Source organism: Periplaneta americana, chromosome 12, assembly GCF_040183065.1.
Source record: "Periplaneta americana isolate PAMFEO1 chromosome 12, P.americana_PAMFEO1_priV1, whole genome shotgun sequence".
Lineage (NCBI taxonomy): Eukaryota > Metazoa > Arthropoda > Insecta > Blattodea > Blattidae > Periplaneta > Periplaneta americana.
Genome location: NC_091128.1, coordinates 107,479,228 through 107,501,196, shown reverse-complemented (window position 1 = coordinate 107,501,196; position 21,969 = coordinate 107,479,228). Strand labels below are relative to the sequence as shown.

Below are 21,969 nucleotides of genomic sequence, written 5' to 3'. Positions count from 1 at the left end.
AAGGGATAACATCTCCTTCATGTCATGTTTATTTATAACACTTACTTATTATCTATTCTAGACGAATTGTAAATTTGTAAATAAAAATTCTTTACACACTACATTCAGATGTCATTTAAGTCTACTGTGTACTTTTCTTAAGAAAAAATATAATGGAGTTCTAGTTTAAACATCAGTAAATCATTAGTTTCATTCAAACTAAAACACAACAGAAAAATCTTGTCTTTTTCGCAGTTCAATTACAAAACAGAAACCGAGTCTACACAACTATCAACACTAGTATTTCCTATGCCAACGGCTGCCTAGCAACAGAAAGTAGACTTCACTACCACGCGAGATAGAAATGGTCTCATTCATGCTATAAAAAAATAGACTTGAAATCTTTCAGATTTACAATACACTAATCCAAAAAAAAAACAACAAAAAAATCAATATTTGATTCAATTTAATTCTAGGAAGTATCAATATAATTTTTTTTTTGGGGGGGGGGGGAGAATAATGGACATCACAAATCACTATGCTCGGGAAATCAATTTGTACCAAGTGAACAGAAAGAAAGTACATCCTACCAATAGGTCTACCATATGAAAATGTACAAGTGAAGTTAACAGAACAAATTTTCTCCCTTTATTTGATGACAAATCTGTACATACCTTGTAGTTAATATTTCCTATCGTACAGCTCATACTGTCCATTTGTGCCTTGTATACAGCTTTAGTGGATCCAGCTAGAAACAGCAAAACTGACACAAACCATCCCATTACCATGAGTTGCAAAATCCATGGAAACAATGGAAAGCACAATGTAGATGTAATACTACCCACAGCTCTGGAAAATAAAAAAGATTTGTTTTTAACAAGAGACTGTACCTCTGTTTAAAAAATTAAAAAAATTAAACTTTAATGTAGGTAACAAAACATAAATATAGTACGTTCAAACTAATTCTATAGCAATTTTTATAAAATATTAATTTTCTATGTACTTTATAAGTACTTCCACACTTTTTCTCGAATGTTTATGCTAATAAAAGCCAATGCTTTTCTATGTTTAGTTCCTTGTACTGCCAGACCTCACTTTCTTGTTTTTGAAGTACTAGACAGTGTGTTATATGTCACGTTTTAGTTATGTCCAATGAGATTATGTGGAATGCGCTTTTCAATAAATAATGTAAGATCTAAGTGTACAGTAACCTATATTAACAAGTTCCGTGTTTCTTCAAAGTTAAAATTTTGCTTCGATATAATGTCTGTACATTTCGTTGTAACAACAGTTAGATTAACAAAGTAACTGTGACCTACTGAAGAGAAGAAAACTTGTTTATACTTTCCCGTTATTGAGTACTGCATGTTAACAAGAAGGACGTTTCGAAAGTTGGATTTGCAATTGAAGACCTGAATTGACAAACATTCCAAGTCCAAAATTGATCGAATTTGATTTTTTTACCTGACATATGTTGTGTTTTGCATAGGCTACCATCCTGTAAAAAAGAATATCCCAAGTTCCACACTAACCCTGTGTATTTCAATACTCTTATATGGCAAGCCTATGCAGTTTTCTCCTGAACAATTTACTTCAGTGGACTTGAGATGTTTGTCAATTCAGATCTTCAATTATCATTAAGTAAGAAGGAGATAAATTATACTCTTTAAGGTCATTAAAGTACTTTTGGCAGTGTAAACAAAATCTCTCTTCATTAAAAATTAGATTAGCTGAACCTTATTCTCGAATACCCTTAACCTCTGTTCCTCTCTCAAAGTGAGAGTCCAAGTTTCACAACCATACAGAAGAACCGGTAATACCTATAACTGTTTCATAAATTCTAACTTTCAGTTTTTTTTTAAAGCAAACTGGATGACAAAAGCTTCTCAACCGAATAATACCAGACATTTCCCATATTTACACTTATGACTGTAGTATATTATTTCCTTAACTTCTGAAAAATTTAATATTGATCATTAGTGAAAATTATTTTTGTATAGTGTTCTGAAGTGTATAAAATGTACTCACTTGCTTGCTTCTTTAATAAGAGCTATTGCAATCCGAATTCGGCTACGAAGGAAAATTATTAGTACCAATACAATCAACAAAAGGACAGCGGAAATAATCAGGAATGCTAGCCACGTGTCTTTCATTGCCAGAACTTCATCCACTTGTTCTTTCAAAGGTTCTAGCACATTAATACGTGAAGATCTTAAAGTTGTTGCTTCCATAGTAGCATTCTCTTCCGCTTTCTTTAAGTCACTATATTTGTCATAGCTTGCGTAAATGCCTGTAACAATACAGAGAACGATTTTAGACATATCAAATAGAAAGTCGCTATATAGGCCTATTATGCATTTGAATGATTGTTGATATTGATACAACAAATAAAATATTAATGCTACTGATTACGGTATACAATAATTTCATAATTCTCCCTTATTTTCAGTTTTCAAAATCTTAAATCTGGCAACCCTAAATTGGGACTACATCCAACTATGCTAGGACACTTATGAATTGTGTGTATAAGAAAGAAAGTGAACTTCGTTGAAAGTACAATGGCTTTAATGTAACTATCTGAGTGTTAAAATAAGGTAGTTTCAAATTTCCACCCTTTAAAATTATTCTATAGATTGGTTATTTCAAGTTTATTGTCGATACATGTTATCGTAGGCTAGACACATTTTTACTTACAATATGAGAGCAAACCAACAACTCCAATAAGTGACAACCAGACCATAATACCAGCAAACCAGCGCATAAGTATAATGTAAATGAGACACACCAGCATGGCTAAGCCTATACCTCCAATAACAAAGGGCCAGCTGTCACTCAGGTCTTCCACAATCTTATGACCAATCTGACAAGAAACAAAAATACAATACATTAAGAATTTCCACAATAGAATAATTTTTCCACAAAATTACATGAAACACTATGTATTGAATAAATATATATACAAAGTAGGTCAAAAGTCGCTTTCCCCAATATTCGTTCTTTGGTTTCATACTTGTCCACATATACAGATGTCATAACTAGAAAAAATGAGTAATTGGTGTAATAAGTGGTGGGTTGACAACCATATTCGTGCATCAACTGTTTTTCTGATGTCATGTCATTGTTTTGTTTTATTGTGTTGGGTTGCATCTCTATGCAATAACTTAAATTTAGTCTTACATTAAAAAGTGTTAAAATTGTTGAAAAAGGTAATATACCTTCGACAGACAGCCCGTTTCGACACTATGTCTCAGATACTGAGGATGACATGACATAGCGTCGAAATGGGCCATCTGTCGAATATATACCTTTTTTAACAATTTTAACACTTTTTAACGTAAGACTAAGTAAATTTTATGTTTTTAACAAAGTGTTAATGAGAACTTTAATTGATGCAATAACTGCTAGTTTCTTGTAATGAATCGAAAATTAACTATAGAACAACGTTTGTGGAGGCACAGTAAGAACACAGCATTGGTGACAGCAGACAAAATTTCCTGATGTTCAAATGCCATCATGCCAAGCAATTAAAAACTTGAACAAACGAGTAGTGTTATGGATGTACCCCGAAGGGGACAACCAAGAGCTGTTAGAATGGAAGAAAAGTTCCTCAAAAAATAAATGGTCTTATGACACCAGCTATTTGTTTGTTCAAGTTATAACATGTGTATAAGTATGAAACCGAAGAAAGAATATTGAGGAAAACGACTTTTAACTCAACCTGTATATATTGGTTTAAAACTTAAATAATTATTTGATATCAGGAATACTTGCAATTTCTAGGCTAATAAAAATCTAATCTAATCTAAAAGAATTCGTTTACGAAAAGTAACAGATCAAAGCAATATTCATACTGCATAATATAAAATACAAGTACAGAGTCTTCTGTTAGAAACGAGACTGGACTCTGCAGGCACCACACAGTCTTTGTATGTTACAGCATAGTTCCCTTTCACCAGTAATTCGAGACCAGTAGAGTTCCTAATGGAAGACTCTATATAATGAAAAGGCAGTAATCTAGAAAAAATTTCAGAACTTACCACAGTTACAAAACCACATATGTATAAACATACACAAACAGTGGCAACCCTAAACTGAAAATAAACAGTGCACAGGACATTACACATACGCAAATTAAATATATTTCATAGACAATATGTGAATATTCATTACAGGTACATGCAATTTACGTCAGTGATACTGTATTTATAGGCACACACATAGCACAATAGAAAATGACAAATACTATAATTAATTAACACATATTGTTTTTGTAGCAGCCTACTGTATATCATAGATTCAGAAATAATAAATTTTCATCTTCTAACAGTAAAAATATTCAAGATTCATGGATCAAGCTGAAAATTATAAAACTTGAGACATAACAAGGGTAACTGATTTATTATTTACTGATACCATTATTATTACTGATTTCATTATTATCATTATTGTTACCATTAGCACTATCACCATATCTACTACTATTACTACTATTACTACAGCTACACTATTTATGTGTAGAGATGCAATAGGAAAGTTCAAAGTATTGTGGAAACACCTTGTGTTAGGCAGATATTGAACAATATTTTCATGCAAAGTTACGTACAGCACAGAACACTTACAATAAAATATTGTGAAAAAACAGACAAAACATGAAAAGCAGTTATGTAACTTACAGGAATCAAAACGACAATGAAACTATTACAAGATTTTTTTCGAGATGTAAAGTTTAGGTCCTTCTACAAAATAACTCCCTAAAATGATTTAGCTTCAATAAAATATAATCAGGTTTAATCAATTATCCGTGAGGAGTGTGCGATGCTCATAGATAAAAATCATATAAAAATAATTTTTTAATTCATCTAGTAGAGCTCAGTTTAATGTACATTTTCATTTTAAATTGAAAGAATTTTAAGCTAGCGGATTAGGCAGCCTGTTGTAAGCAAGGCTCTGCGGCTCGTCATGTTTCCCGATAGTGGGCATTGAACCTTTCCCACCCATTTGCGTTACATGGGCTTAGAGGCAAGGTCAGCCATCTACATGCACTGTGTAAGCAGTTTAAATTGTGGTTCTGATGTATGTAGTCTCGCGCTGCGAGAGTGTTTACTAGTGCTGTTTAAAATATTTCAGTGATGGCTTCACTTGCAGAAATGTCATTATCAACTGGCAATGACGGCAACTGGCTGATTGAAGACTTATTGTTGGTGAAATTGTTTAGTGCTAGGAATTACACAGACAAACTGAACATAATTACAAAGGGAAGACCAACTCCATTAATCCCCACTCTTGTTTCTGTGACAAAGCAATGCAAATGTTTTGGCTTTGCGGTTGTGTGAAACTTTCAAAATTATTTTGCTGGCCATGTCTCCTTTTCTCTACAGAGAAGAAAAACAGGAGTTGCTGACTTAAATATAAGAAATTCTCTTAATGAGTGCATTTTAATGTTGCAGTGTTTAAAGTACATTTTTATTGATTTAAATTTCATGGTAAGAGTGTAAAATTATTTATGAAACTGACTGCAGTGAAGACTGAAGGACCAGGTGAATTACCAAACCGAGAAACTTGGGTTAATGTGCACCATAATATGTTTATTTGTGAGTGCATATGTGAGTATACTGTGTGTGTGTTCGTGTATTTATTATCTAACCTGACAATTTCATATTCAGGCCTTGTATAGGCCTACTAGTCTCTGGCAAATAAATAAATATTACTATTATTATTATTATTATTATTATTATTATTATTATTATTATTATTATTATTATTACTATTATTATTATTAACTATTTAATATGACTAATGATTTCCAGTTATATGGGCCTATTTTATTAATAAATATTTTCAGAATCAAATACAGACTTTTTAGCAGAGCATAAAATTCTTGGAACTGGTTTACTTTTATGAAATTATAAATAAACTTAGATAATTTAATTTCTTTTTAAAAACTTAAAAAAATATCAATGCATCAATATTCAAATTGTACCATCCACAAACTTTAGATCCCTGAAGTGAATAATAGTTTCAAAGTACCCATGTTGACCAAAAAATATAGGCCTAAGTTCTAAATTCTAAACAATTCAATGGAGTTATAAATACAGAGTTACAGAAATTTTTGTTTGCTACATACACTGAGGTGCAAAAAAAAAAGTGAAACACTACGAAAAAGTACGATATTCATTGAAGAAAGACTATTTAACAAGTCTTTGCCACTTTATGAGCCTGTTTTGGTAAATTTAAATATTATTCAATATTCTTAGAGCTATTAACATTAATTTAGACCCATTATGACTAAAAAATAAGAACAAGGAAACAATGTTACACTTTTTCTGTTTTAACACTGCATGGCACTGCACAAAAGGAACTAGCATTATTAAACGAACAGTCGTTTCAAATATCTTTTTACCACGTTTTAACACATTTTTCACTTCACTAGACCAATCACCACCGTGTATTCCTTCTCCTAGACGCAATTACAGCTTCTATCCTCTCAGGCATGCTCTGAATAACATTTCTAGTACCCTGGTGATCCAGGTTGTCTTACTCCTGCTGTGTGACTTCCCTGAGATGGTGTAAGTCTTCTCGTACAGGCAACTGATTCCGTACACGTCTTCCCCATAAATTCCATACATTATCTATCGAATTCAGATCTGGACTGCGTGCTGACCAATCCATTCTCTGAATCCTCATCTTTTGGAGAAAGTTGATGAACATTGTGCTACATGGGGACGGGCATTATTCTGCATTAGAACGAAGTTGTCCCCAATGAAAGGTGCAAAAGGTACAACGTGGTTCGTAAGAGTTTCTTCCACATAGTGGTCGGCATTGAGGGTGTCATGCTCAATGAACACCAGATCGTCTTTTCTTGCGTACTGATTCCAACCTAGATCATGATGGAGACTCCTTGAAAGAGGCTCTAGGAGAGAAGGTACAAGGAGAATAGCACTCTCCAGGCCTTCTCCACTCTCTCTACCGTCCATCTGGAGAATGTAGAGCCAATCTAGACTCATCTGTAAACAAGAAATTAGACCACTGCTTTAATATCCAGTTGGTATGTTGATGAGCGAACTCAAGTCTTGCAGCACGATGCTGCCAAGTCAACAGGGGTCCTGTGGCAGGTCTTCTTGACTGCAGGGTCGATTTGTGGAGACGTCTTCTAACTGTCCACACACTCACTTCCAATTGACGGTCTTGATGGAGTCGATTTTGAACCTGGGCAACAGTTGTATCCCAATCCTGCAATACTTGAAGCCTTATAAAATGGTAGTCCCTCTCGATTATGGCTCTGCTACGACCTGATCCTGACCTTCTGCTGTACGAATTTGTTTCTCTAAAAGCGTCTCACAGCTCTGTGAATGCTTACAACTGATGCTTCAAGTCTCTCTGCTGCATAGTGATAAGATCTTCCATCTTCAATCAATGCAACAGCTCTTGCAGGGGCTTCCAGACTTAATGGCATGTTGATTATATGAAAATTTCTTCGTAACTGCGTCAAACAGTGAACAAAACACGTCTCTTCGTCGGTTAACTTCAAAATCACAAGTCATCCCCCCAAACAGATATGCAAGTGGTAATGATAATAAAAAACAAATGCGTTAAGATCTCAAAATGATTATTAGGGTGTTTTACATTAACTTTTTCTTTCAAAATATCCCAGCTGCATCATAAAACCATAAAACTACTTCAAAGGTCAACAGAGAAGACTTACGCCCTAGTATGTAATTACAAAATAACTTTTTCTCTAGAGTTCCACTTTTTTTGCACCACAGTGTAGTTATCGTGGGACTACATCATACAACTATCAATGGAGAAATTCCGGATGTCAGATGCAGATACAGAAGAGAGGGGAAGATATGTTTAATTGAAGCATATATTTGAATCGTAATATCTAGGTCGTATAATGTGAAAGGTTCGTCGTGTTGAAGAAGGAATTTATACAATATCTATCTGGAGAGAAACCTCAAAAACTGAGAAAAATTCTCAAAAAAATATATTCACACACATATTTTTTAACCAAGACGAACTTAAAACTTTACAATGTGGAATTACTTAAAAATTAAACTGCAACTCTGTAACATACAGTGAATACCAGTGCAATTGTTCCTGGTGTGTCTGTTAGCCAGCCAGCGGTATGTCCCCCTCTCCCTACTACTGCTGCTGCTGTTTGCATCTGCAAATTCACAGTCCTTCACCAAATTAAAACTAACATATTACGTTACAGTAATAATATTAATTACTCACCCTTCTCACAATAGCTGTTGGAAGTGCTTCCAATCTTGTGTGATATATAATTCACATGACATCATTCACAGAACCTGTTTTATTACCTACTCACTAAATTTAGTATTGCATTTATACAAGGAACTGAATGGCCAGGAAATTTATGTCTGAAGTTTTCTTTTGTTCTGCCACACAATTTTCTTTTTCATATGTATGTTTTCAAGATGTGTACACGTTCACGCTCTGAATATGTACCATTGCAAAACACAACACAACGTAATAAACTGGATTTATTCTTAGCTAAGTCACTGCATGCCTTTCCTGCTGGCAGTCAAGGACAGGCTACAGACTAGCACAGCTAATTTTAAGGGATGGGGATTCACCAACTATGCAGCTTTCACGTGGTGATCTCTATTTTTCTTTCTTTTGACACGTACACAAACACAGCTGATGCCTGAAGGATAACATGAACACCAATCAGGGGTGATGAAATAAGCTAAGTATTCGGGGATTCACCAGCCATGCAGATAGGGAAGACGAAGTCATGAGAATAATCGAATCGGCATCTTTAATGGTTAGCCATAAAAGAGGAACGTCCAATTTTGAAAATGTTACTTACAGAAAAAGAAATGTGGCAGAACAAGGGAAAACTTTAGATGAAAATTTTCTTGTTTCCCAATTCTGTGTAGAAAAATAATACTAAATTTAGTGAACAGGTTTAATGAAATACGTTCTGTGAATGATGTGATGTGAATTATGTACCACACAAGATGGGCAATATTTTCAGTAGCTACTATGAGAAGTGAGAGTATCAAATTTCATTAATTTAGCACAATACATATGTTTCAATCTGGTGAAGCAGCTTGAGTTCGTGGATGCAAGCAGACAGTAGCGGGGAGAACCTGTTGCTGGTCAGCCAACAGAAACACCAGGAATGTTCACTGGGACTCACTGCAGTTCAGAATTCGATATTCGATTCCTGAGGCTTAATATTGGTAACACATTTTCGTGCTGCAGTCTGAAAGTAAAGAGAACACTGAGCCTCACAAAACTGCGGCTAGTAATAAAGTAATATACAGAGGATTGAACGGGGATGCTATCATTTACTACTAGAACGCATTATTCACAAAATTCCAGCACAAAATCCGAGGGCGGGGGGGGGGGGGGAATCGCTCTCTGTCTTTTCACGTTATTTCATAAAAGCTTAGAAGAAAATTCACTATTCTTATTGCCACATTTTTTTAGTAAGAAGACAAAACGAAAATAAATATTTCATTATCAGTTATTGTTAAAAATGTATGTTTTAATCAGTTTTTAGAATAAGTTACTTTTCATATTCCTCCAAAAATCTTTTCTGTGTGCAATTAGAAAATCTGATATTTAAAAAATAAAAAACGACATAAATGTTAGATAAAACATGATTCCAAATTGTTAAAGGTAGGCAGTACTCTCAAAAGTAATGGAAACAAATTCCTAGCAATCATGGTATCACAATAAAATCTCAAATAATCTATCATCAGAATCTACATAAAATTGTGTAAGCACAAAGTTGCTTTATGTTATAATAAAACAAGGCGAATTAAAGCAGCTGCTGCAATTGCACTAGTTTATAGGGTCAAAGTCAAGCAGAAGTAAATGCAGTAATATACAGTATAGGTGCTCTTTACTCAGGTTCTAATAATTAATATAATGAAGTAATATCACCGCGAACCACTTCAAGATTCAATTTCATATTTCAGAAACTTTCAAATAATGAAATACGAAATTAAAAAAAAAACTATAGTATAGTTCGACTAAAAATAATTTTTAACACATTATATATTGCTACCTAAATCAAATATTGTTTGTACTATATTGTTCTCATTTTACGAGGAAACTTCGCATCATTCCACTGCCGGCTGACTTCCTGCTCTCCCAACCGCAGCGTGGTAAGCCAGTTCTACAAAAACATCCCAGCAGTTAGTTGCTTTTGAAAATTGTACCAAAACATCTGTATGACTGTTGCTTGTGTATTAAGTAATTGATTGAAAAATTAAGTATACGGTTGAACAGTGAATTTATTTGGTGGAATGTTACGTGAAAAAGGATAACTATAGAAGATGCGTTTGAAGATTTGCTTGTAAATATCCTGATTCTAGAATTCCTACAAAATCTTGGGTTTCGAAGTTGATGAACAAATGGTTCAGTTTGTGATATACAGAGGGAGTGGAAAAGACACGTTTTAACTGAAGACAAACTTGGGGATATTCAGACGCAGTTAAAAGTAACCCAGAAAATCACTTAATTGTCTAGCACAGGAAACGAACAAATCCATGGGGCTGGCCTACAAAGCGACCAGACTGATGAAATTTCGACCATATAAACAAAGGTTTGTGCAGGAACTCCACCAGACAGATTTCGCCAAAAGAATAAGGTTCTGTAATTGGTTTCGTGAAAGTATTTACAAAGGAAATTTGGATCCATAGTTAATGTTTACATCTGACGAGCCATGGTTCCATCTTTGTGGACATGTAAATTCTCAAAATGTGCGAATGTGGTGTACTGAGAACCCGTATATTATATAGAAAGTGCCATTGCATCCCATTAAAATAGGGGTATTGTGTGCGGTAAGCTTGTGGCAGATAATCAGTACTATATTTTTCGAAGACCACGTGAATTCAGATGTATATGTGAGAACAATGTTGCGTCCATTTCTTAATAAACTGACACAGAAAAAAAAGGATTATGGATATTTTCAAAATGACAGTGCCACAGCGAATATTGCTCATACTTCTATAGACACTTTATATCCAGTTTTTGATGACCAGTTAGGTACCAGTACAGGTTTATGAACTCGTATATCAACCAATCTAACTTACTGTGATTATCATCTCTGTGGAAACCTAAAGAGAAAAGTTTATCGAAATAATTCCCGTAGTACAGAAGAACTGAAGGCCGAAATAACACGTACAATACAGTCTATTACCGAAGTGGAATTACAGAAAGTGGAAATAATTTGTCTGAACAATGTGAGGCATATATTGCTGTGGAAGGAGGTCATTTTCAACAGTATCTGAAATAAATTATAAGTAATAAACCTGTATACATGTATTTTAATAATAATTTCAATTCGTGGACTTATTTTATTCTGTAGTTGCTAAATGTCTTGATTTGTAAGTAGTAACGGAACATGCTTCCTGCCAATGCAAGCACGATATGCAGGAAAGTGTACGCTGGAGTTCTGCTGTAATCTAGTTTCCTCGTAAAATGAGAACACTGTAGTTTATTTACTATGACTCACTTTTGATGAAAAGAGCGCCACTGGTAATTTAAAATAATATCATGCAATTGTATTAACATTATCTATCGAAACCACAATAATTAATGTACTGTAACTAATATTTGTCGAGAATCTGTTCGTATTATTTGTAATATTAAATTTATTTCTGTTTGTTCTCAACTAACTACCTGTGACAAGAAAGGTGACACCGGATTCACAAGATGCAACACAACATGCTCGGTGTAAAAACAAATTCAGTTTCAATATCATTACAAGTATACTTGAAATGGACAACAAACAGTTACAAACACATAACACACAAACACTGACCCCACGTTAAACAATACCTCTTTTGCCTTAGATAAGAAGGCTACAGCTGCTGCACCTCCCTCTATGCCTTCTTTTAGTTTCTCTAATTCACCAGTAATAGATTTTATATCACCTGGCAAGCAGCGTCCATAAACTACAAGAAAATATAGACACTGTAAAAGGAGGATCTCATTCTATCATTGCACCATAAGTATTTCGAAGTCTATAAAGGAAATACAATGAAGAGGTAAGCTGTTACGGTAAGTGATTTTCTTGCACCACTTCTTTATTTTTGTATTTCTTCGAATATGTTCCTATCTATGTAAGTGATTGACCAAATGTACATGCCTCATTATTGTAAGCCTATGCTCTAACATGATTCTTATATCTTATATATTATACAACCAGAAGTCCGTATTATTAAAATCTCATTTGTACATCATTATAATTAGGGGGCAGATGTTGATGTCCTAAAAATCTACTTAAAATGATCATTAAAATGCCCTTAAACTAGTAGAAAAATGACATGAAATTAAAAGAAAATGATATTTAAATTTTATTCCCCCTACTCTCACCACAACTTCTTAAAAATTAGTCACCTTGTTTCAATGACTGCCCTGCAAATCTCGGAGAGAGGAGGCAACTTCCTAGAATTTGGCTAAGATGAAGGAAAAGAACATGCAACAAAATGAAGGTTTTAAGGGAAAACTATACATTTTAATGAGGGTTTACAATATGTTTCAATCAGGGGTGGTCCACGTCAGTGCCTTCATTCTCCGTCTCCTCCTTCCATGCTTCACTTTTGTTATCAGATCTTTCAGATGAGGAAGTGTGAATGACAAAACAAATTGTGGGCGCAGCATGCATTCTTGCAATCTTTGTGTTAAAAACACTGTCTACTACAGTAGACATCCCTTCCGAACCATGTTGAGGACACAACGTCCTGTTCAGAACATGGTGAAAGTTTCCTCCCTTCCAAACATAAATTCTAAAGACATCCTCGTACCGACAAAAGAATAGTAGCAGTCGAAGTCCTCACTTAAACTAAGCTGCTGTCAAGCATTTTATATTACTTCCGTTGTGTGAAGTGAAGCCTTCAGTGGAATGAGGGATGGACTTGAAGAGTCTGTTCCAAACTATAAAACTCAAACTTCACTGTTATTCACTTATTCAGTAGGTAATTACTACTGACCTATTTGGTTAGAAAATGATTTAACAGACCTACTGGTAAAGAAGAAAGTAAAATGCATTCCAAATGATCTAAAAGTTCTTCAAAGTATTGAAAAGGATCAAAAATGCCGAAAAAAATATAAAAATGACATATTAGTTCAAAAACGTCAAAAAATGCAAATAAAAGAAATTACTTTTTTACGTTTAACATAGAAAGGATTTCTATATTAGTAGGCATCATCCTAACGTGAAAAATAAGAAGATAACTTTTCATCAACATCCGTCCCCTAATTATAATGTAGTATTTGGGACAGTAGCAGGGTGACCAGATGTCCCGGCTTTACTTGGACAGTCCCAGTATTTAGTATTTGTCCAAGTGTCCCAAAAAGTTTTCTCAGGGCGCGAAAATGTCCCGGTTTCCTTCCACTGATTGAAATATTTTGAAAGCAGTTTTATTTTTCCACAAAATATAATGCGATTCACTGAAAGTATGTTGGCAGCTGTGTGTATGTGGCACTGTGTTGTACAGAAGTGTAAAGAAAAATGTGTTACTTTAGACAACATTTTATTATTTGCCGAGTTTTTGTTGTGTCTTCCAGGGAACAATGAAAGTCTGGAAGGTATTGTCAGAATTTTTTTTGGACTTAAGAAGAGAACCGTGCTTCCCTAAATTTAGTTTAAGCAACATTAATTATTAGAATTCATTTTAATTTCGCTGATATTGACTTGTACACTTCGATAGAAACTCAAAAGGAAATATTATACAAAATCAGTAGTTCTGAGAAGTACAAGCAAGATACATGATTAAAGGATTATCAACTTATTGTTTTTAATGTATGGTAAGTTATATGTATTGTTGTTGTAGTGTTAGTATTAAAATTATGAGTAAATTTAATATTTATTCTTATTTCTTTGTCACAACAGTGCATGCATCTATATCGCAACTCTACAAACATTGTCATATCGACAAAACAGACCAAACTGAATGCAGAATTACTAAAGATCGAATAATTTGGATTCTACTACAGTACCGGTACATTAATAAAATACATCTTCATATGCCACTATATTAGGACACCACTTCTATGCTAATTAAAACTTCCAAGTGATATATGTAGACCTATTTAATTCATAAAGTACCCAAATGTGAGCCAGTATGAAGTTATGCAAGTCTAGTGTAAAGCAGCTGTAGAAAAAAGCATCGTTATTAATAAGTATGAGAATCATGAAGCCCTGAACGTCAGTCTTTATAGATTAGTTGTTTAAAAAAACGATAGCCATACACAGATTACATAAACTGTATCAGTTTATAACTGCTCAAGTTACACTAGTACATTTAAAGTCAGTTTTAAATTAGAAGACACTTAAGCTATGTTCTGCTTTGAGAAACGTAAGCAGTTCACTCACAGGTAATTACTCTGAAAATGAAAGACAAGCCAAAAGCAACATAGGTACATTCAGTGAGGGAAGTGGGAAAAAACCAGAGGCGGTATGCTACCCCAAGATTTTCCTCTGGCAAACCTCGATTTAACATAGACATAAATTATGTATGCAATACATTGTTTCTTGCAGTCAGTAACAGGAATCTTTGAAGCTTACACAATACATTAAATTTCTTAATGAAATAATTTCAATTTATTTCACCTATTTACTAGATCATTTTACAATGTCCTTTGAGACTTTTCATTTAAAATAATGTTAAAGCTTCAAAGTGCCTTACTTAATTATTAATAAAAAATGCAAACAAAAAAAATGACACAGTCACTAAATTGGCAACAATGGCCACCACAAGCTACAGACCACAGTCTTCTATACTTGAAATACTACCGTTGTAAACATTCCAGGGGTTGGCTGTGGTTTAGATTTACGAAGCAAACAGATAGTACTCTTTGCTGTGAAGAAATGTATAAACAAATTTTTACGATCATATTTTTTCAGTGACGGTATGTCATTTTTCACTAACGTTATGTTTTCTGGCCATAGAAACCAGTGACAGTATTCCATACCGTCTCACTTCCCTCACTGGGTACATTCAATCTGATACCTCGAGTAGCAATATTTCTGTAAGTGTTGTTACTCTTAGATATTTCTGATGATTTAATCTTTCATTTTAAACTTGTAATCTATAGAAAGATAAGTATAGACTTTCCAAAACATGTTCGCTATTAAATGTAGTGGCCAAGTTATATACAGTACATTATTTATCTTTTGCATAAGACTTGCTGAGAAATAGGCAGAGTCAACAGTAATATATACCTGTTCCATTTGCACAGCTGAATTTTCAGTGCAAATTTTTAATTGTCTGGACTATTTTCTAAGCAATGTACTACCTGTACACTTCTTCAAAGACATGACTCTCTAACATGACAGCCAACTGATTCTATCAGCTGAGTGACTCATAATATGGCATATGACAATATTTAAGAACTAGCTTCTTATGTCCAATGTGCTTGCAGTATTAAATTTTAACTTACATTTACTGTGTATTCACATTTAATCAAGCATCCAAACATATAAATTTATGAAGGCTCGAACACAGTCCTACGTCCATCCTCAGGTCACATCCTTAAGAGGATATACTCAGTTCATTTTTGGTAAGGTGTGCCAGTCCCTTCCTAATACTGTATCTAACTTACATCTGACTTAAAACTTAATGACAACACAAATACCCAGGTCATACATACCAAAGAACAATTTATAATCAAAGAAAAATCTCTTGGTAGAGTCGGGAAACGAACCTCCTCATTAGTAGCCAGCATTTCTAACCACTAGATCCATATTAAAAATATACAAAAAATGTTCGTAATTGAAACGACTGTAGAACAGTTGAATTTTCACGAAAAATCGGGAAGAGAAAATAACTAACTTAAATACAAGAAAAAACTATTTAAAAGTTGAAGACCCGAACGAATCAATTGTACACAAAAAGCTGAACTACTGAAAATTAAAATATATGAATATAATATTTGCTACTGTTGTTCACATTTAAGTCAGAATCTCTCATGTGATATTCCTGCATTTCGTAAATTGAAAATACTTCCTCATAAAATAAAACATAAACAATTATTTATTTATATTAAATACTACAAAGAATTAACCCTTTGAGTACCAATCACGATTGCATCGTGATTTTATAATTTTGCTATAAGTGCCATCGCGATCTAATCATGATATGGTTCAGTGCAGTGGCTCACTTGTGTACATTTACTTGGCATTTTTCATATAATACTATGCAAAGGGGGTCGGCACTAAGAGGGTTAAAGAAATATACACAGGTCCCAGAAGCATTATATACATGCTAGCCAAGGAATACTACTGGCAGGGTTACCACCGCCATTTCACAGGTATGTATGAGATCAGTAGTATAACATAGTATAAGCCACTACTAAGATAAATTGGATTCGCTCTATACATAAATTACATGAGATATACAATTTTAGAAGCATGCTTTTGTAAGGGTGTTCTGTAAGCCAGCCAGAATGGAGGTAGAGCTCATATGCTTTCTTAACTTCAACACGATAGGAAGATGGTAGTCAGCAACATGCTCTTACCTCCGGAAAAAAATCTGTACCCAAATTAACAGGAGGCTGAGTGCACCCCAGAACTGTCCTGAAAATTACGATGACGATAAAAGCCCACCACCACCTAGGTGCAAACCTAGGACCTTACAGTCGACAGTCCGTTGCACTATTAAGTGAGCTCCTACGACTTCTAAAGTATACTTCTTTGATTAAACAATTTACGATAACTTTCCTCTTAGAAACAATAATGGACTATTAACATACAGATTAAAGTGGACAGGAGTAAAGAATAAGAACCAAGTATTGTATTTGTAGCTCGTGAAGAATTATCATGCACTAGCAACATAACAATAATGATAATGTGCATAATTTAGTCACATGACAAAATTGCCAGTACTGATCCAAATACTAATGTGCTAAACTTAAAAAATAATAATACTGCAAAATAAATCAAAGTAAATCAGATCACCCTAAAAATGCAAAAGAAATATAAAAAGGTCCATGTTTTTCTTAACTATGAAATAGCACTATAATGTCATAGTAGTCACGTTTATGGAGTACCGTTTCATGCAGTGCTCAATAATGTGCGCAATATATACGAGGGTGAATCAAATATGAACCGGAATTTAAATCTGGTGGCTCTGGTAGTGAACAGAAATGGACGCAGCTATGACTGGATATTGGTGGGGATGTTTGCAGGAGAACTGTGATGCTCGCAGGCAGCATGAAGTGACCGCTCGAGTTAGTCTGCCATGAGCGATCAAGAGGTACACACATCAGTTGCGCAGTGCATAATCATCAAGTTTCTCGCGAAAGAAGGCACCAAACCTGCGGAAATTTTGAGGAGGCTCCGTGCACAGTTTGGGGAAGAAACCCTTTCGAAGATCCAAGTACATGAATGGCGCAAAAAAAAAAAAAAATGGTGACAGGACGGGAAGCTGTGGAAAACGAAACCCAACAAAGATGACCATGGGCAAACATCACTCCAGACAACATTCGTGCCGTATGTGACCTTATTGCAGAAGATCAGCGCACAATCATTTTCGAAATTGCTTCGGCGGTAAGAATAAGCTATGGAAGTGCTCAAGCTATCATCACTGATGAACTCAACTACCAGAAAATGTCTGCTAGGTGGGACTTCGACTCCTCACCCAGGAACACAAAAATTTGCGCCAGAAGTTTGTCAGAGGCACCTGCAACGTTATGAGGAGGAAGGAGATGATATTTTGCGTCACATTGTAACGTGTGATGAAACTTGGGTGCACCATTACACATCAGAATCAAAACAAGCAAGCATAGAGTGACGGGAATGAGGTGAAGTCAGGACAGGAATGTCTGCTGGAAAGGTGCTTGCAACCATTTTTTGGGAGTCCACGGGCATTTTGTTGATGAACGTCCTGTATGAACGAAAAATGGTGAATGTAAGCCACCTTTTGGTTCTGGAAAAAGTCGCATACCATAACAAATGATGCCGGCAACTGATCCGAGACATGATTCTTCTGCAAGACAATGCAAGACTGCACATCGCTGCTTTAAGGCGGGCAAAACTAGAGAAAATTCATTGGGAAACTCTGGAACATCCTCATTACAGTCCAGATTAATCACCCTGCAACTACCATTTGTTTGGACCATTGAAAGAACTGGGAGGACACTGATTCGATGATGACGCAGCGGTAAAAGAGTTCGTGCGCTAGTGGCTACTCACACGTCCCTTTTCTTTCTTCGAGGATGGCATCGAAAAGCTGCCAATTCGATGAGAAAAATGAGATGGGTGTATTTTTTGTTTTGATTGATTCAATAAAATAACAAAAAAACAATTCTGGTTCATATTTGATTCCCCCTCGTGTTATAATACAGCATTACTGCCATAAAAACACAGGAATCCATTTATTGTTAGTGCATCTCAATATTTTAATATCGTACTTCAATCATCATTGAAAACATACAACTTTCTTACTGTATTTAAGTATGGCTTTTCATTTGAAACAAGTGTGATTATAGTAACATGCTCAAGAAAACCAGAACATGGGCGTCGACATGAAAGAACAAGAGGGCCATTACCTCTCTTCCCAACTTTTTTAAATTGTTTTTTTTATCCACCAAGCGTGTTGACATTAAATTATCATTCTGAGTAGTAAAACAAATTATTTTGCTAGTGCACTGCAAGGTCTGAATAATAAGTTGTCTCGCAGCTAGAATTTTGTTTTGGGAACACTTATGAAGCGTCATGCAGTTGTAAAATAAAATAAAACAAGAGAGTGGTTCTGATACAACGAAGGAAATTGATTTCATTCATTCTTAGAAAAGTTAATTTCCCTTACATTTTAGTATTACATAAATGCATTAAAAGACAGTACATCTACACTCTTCCATTTTCAATATGCTTGTACCCATTTACTATACAACTACACAATTATAACAGATATGTTGCATTTTAAAACCCTTTTTTATATTATGCAGTCAACAAAATACTACAACTAATAACTGAACTATTTGTTGGATTAATTGAAGTAAGCTGTAAACTTTCGTAACTCGTCACTGATATTTCTGACGACACCCATGAACTAGTACTGTAATTAAATTCTAACATTATTCTTTTTTTATTAAACCATACAGAATTTCGTCTTATATAAAGTGATTCTATACCTGTTTCGCATTATAAGTTGCAATATATGAACATTTTAGGAAACCAGTTTTGAAAGAATAATATTCTAACAAAAGGAGATATTAATTTAAAATCGGTGCCAATGTCGACAAACTGCTGGAAAGTACCCTACCGAATTACAAGTGATCATGGAAGAGGCAGGGTTACAATCAAAATCAAATATTTTAATGTTGTTTAATATTGTTTCGATAAAAGATGTAGGATCGTATGTATTGGCTACATAACAAAAACGGAAAAAAGAGTTTCGCAGGATACTCTTCTTCTTGCTACTAATTCCACGAGTGATTTTAATATAACACTAGTGCTGATTTATCATTCTTTAAAGCCAAGAGCACTGAAAAGTTTTGTGAATCCAAAGCTGACCATTGTATGGAAACTTAACAAACAAGCTTGAGCAATAAGGGCTATATATATACCGTGGGTGTAGAACATAAAAATTTAACATTGCCACAAGAAATCTATAAGTGACGAAATAACTTAATCAGTGGACCATATTTATAAATTAGCAGGTTTGAAAATTTGTAAAACAAGAGAATTTTTGGCAATCATAAATGATGTCCTCTTGTTTTACAAATTGTCAAAGCCTGCTATTTCTAAGCATAGCCCATTGATTAAGTAATATCTGGATTGTTTTTATACATAGGTTTCTTATGGCAACTTAAAATCCATATGTCCTATACCCAGAAAACACATGGTATTTTATTGAATGGTTTTGAGACTACTGTACTTCTGCCTTACAGCTGAATAAGAACCATACTGATAAGACATTGCTAATTATTAATAATGTGTCTTGTTTTTTTTTTCTGCTCCAAGATACAATTCTTTTATTACAGCCAATGGACCAGAATATTATTGCTAACTTCAAGCACTACAAACCACCAACATACACTTATGTAGGGATCCTATCTGAAGGAATTTTTATGTGGATCTGACTTCCTATAGCCCTTATAATATTGTGCAATACCCCAACCTAACTCTTCACTACACCGGACCTTCCACGTTGTACTGAATGCCATGAGGTTCCTCAGGCAGCAGAAGCGGGGGCACTACTTAGCCAAATCTACCTCTCACAAATCAGACAAATCTTTCAGTGGCGACAAGCCGGCAGGGACTAAATTTATTATAGTCAAACTGACCATTACAAAAGTACAGAATATCGCAGAGGACGACATGGTAAGAGTATAGGAACTTCCTCACTTCCTACGTGAAGAAATCGCCACTGTTCCACTGTCACTCTCGATTACAATATTCATCATCACTTCAATAGTATTATTGTGACTGGCATGCAAATAGCAATAGTTTGAGAAGGAGCAGTACGATCTCGGGGGGTGGGGAGGGGGAAGGGCCCTCTAGCAGGACTTCATCAGACTTTGAGAGTACATGGATGAATCGACAGATGGCACCACATAGCTGAATCACGATATTTACAAAGAAAGCAGCATTTGTACTCATAAACCATTTTTACATAAAGGAGTGGTAAGATGTAATAAGCACATTCTAGGTTGCAGTGATAGCTTTCGGATCCCTTCTCCATAAAAAGGAAACAAAAATTAAATGTTTACTCATGATTCAACAACGAGAGAAAATAAATAATTAATATTAATATGAACTCTTTAAATAGAAGTGTTAATTTTAAAATGAAAAATATGCAGTACATTTATCTAAAACCACATTTTTTGTCATTACAGCCTTTTTCAGAACACTGAGATTCATAATATGATTCTGGAAAATCTTGCTTGTATGTACACAATTTTATTCTAATCTATGTCACTTCTAAAATCTTGCCAAATAGGCTTTTTTCTTCTTAATACTGCAGATAATATAAAGCGGAACAGATTTCATGAATCACTCAAATAAAACTTTACTGTTTATATACTGTATGTGTGCCATTTACATTTGTGAAAATATGCATTTAATAATGTTTAATTTTGTATCTCAATAAATTGCTACCTCACGAAATTTCTGGTCATCTGTGAAGTTGCCAATGATGTTGAGGAGTAACTCCACGCCACCCGACACTAATTTGTTGATCACAAACTCAGCATTTAAGACGTCATTGGGAATACATCTTCTATATACTGTGAAACAATGAGCTTCTTGGTATCATAAAATAAATAAATATCTCTTATTAGTGATAAGATACCAACTCATCATGTTTCAGTCCCTATATTTTTAGTAATGTAAACAGAAACAAATAATAAATTTATGACCCTCTTATCCATACACACACATATATTACTTTTCGTAACCAAATATCTGCATACATTTTATATAAAAAGATAATTATAATGAAAGAAGCACTTTCCATTAACATTATTGTCAAATGAATCACACATAAACCCCTGTTACTATAAATATTATTTGCTAAATAATTTTACATTCCAATATTCAAATACAGCAAGTCAGTATTGGAGAATAGCATGTTGCTTATTTCAAATATCACTCACCCGCTCTTACACAGAAAACAATCCTTTCATAATATGTGAAACTTCTAGGGCCATATTCATAGACATTTTTAGCGTGGGTTTTCGATGGATGATCAGCGTTTTTCGTATTCATAAACCAGTGTTAGCGATAGGATATGATTTGAATTCTGTACAAGTAACCAGTGGATAGCCGGGGCTAGCTTAGTACGCTCGTAGCACGTGCTGTGAAATGTCTATGAATAGCACCCTTAATATTTAACAAGACTGCACTAATATCGTGATGTATATCAAATGAAAAAAATAAGTTGTCCATTTATATTGCATATACATTCCTGTTTTTTAAATATAAATTATCCACATACAAAATTTAAGCTTGGAACAATGAATGTAAAGTGTAGAAAAACACTTCTGTACTATAAATCATCT

At 34.4% G+C, this 21,969-nt stretch overlaps 1 protein-coding gene across 2 annotated transcripts in view; it reads right to left on the bottom strand.

The window, feature by feature from the left end:
* Window positions 1-21,969, bottom strand: part of Ctl2 (Choline transporter-like 2) — a 140,928-nt gene that overhangs the window by 16,680 nt on the left and 102,279 nt on the right. The window contains exons 5-8 of one of the 2 annotated variants that reach the window (XM_069841887.1): window positions 21,068-21,195; window positions 2,674-2,839; window positions 2,008-2,269; window positions 654-828 (exon numbers count right to left, since the gene is read on the bottom strand). In XM_069841887.1, coding sequence (XP_069697988.1) covers window positions 654-828; window positions 2,008-2,269; window positions 2,674-2,839; window positions 21,068-21,195 — 731 coding nt within the window. Of the gene's footprint in view, window positions 1-653; window positions 829-2,007; window positions 2,270-2,673; window positions 2,840-11,799; window positions 11,916-21,067; window positions 21,196-21,969 lie in introns of both variants that reach the window. The other variant, XM_069841888.1, reaches the window with a different exon arrangement.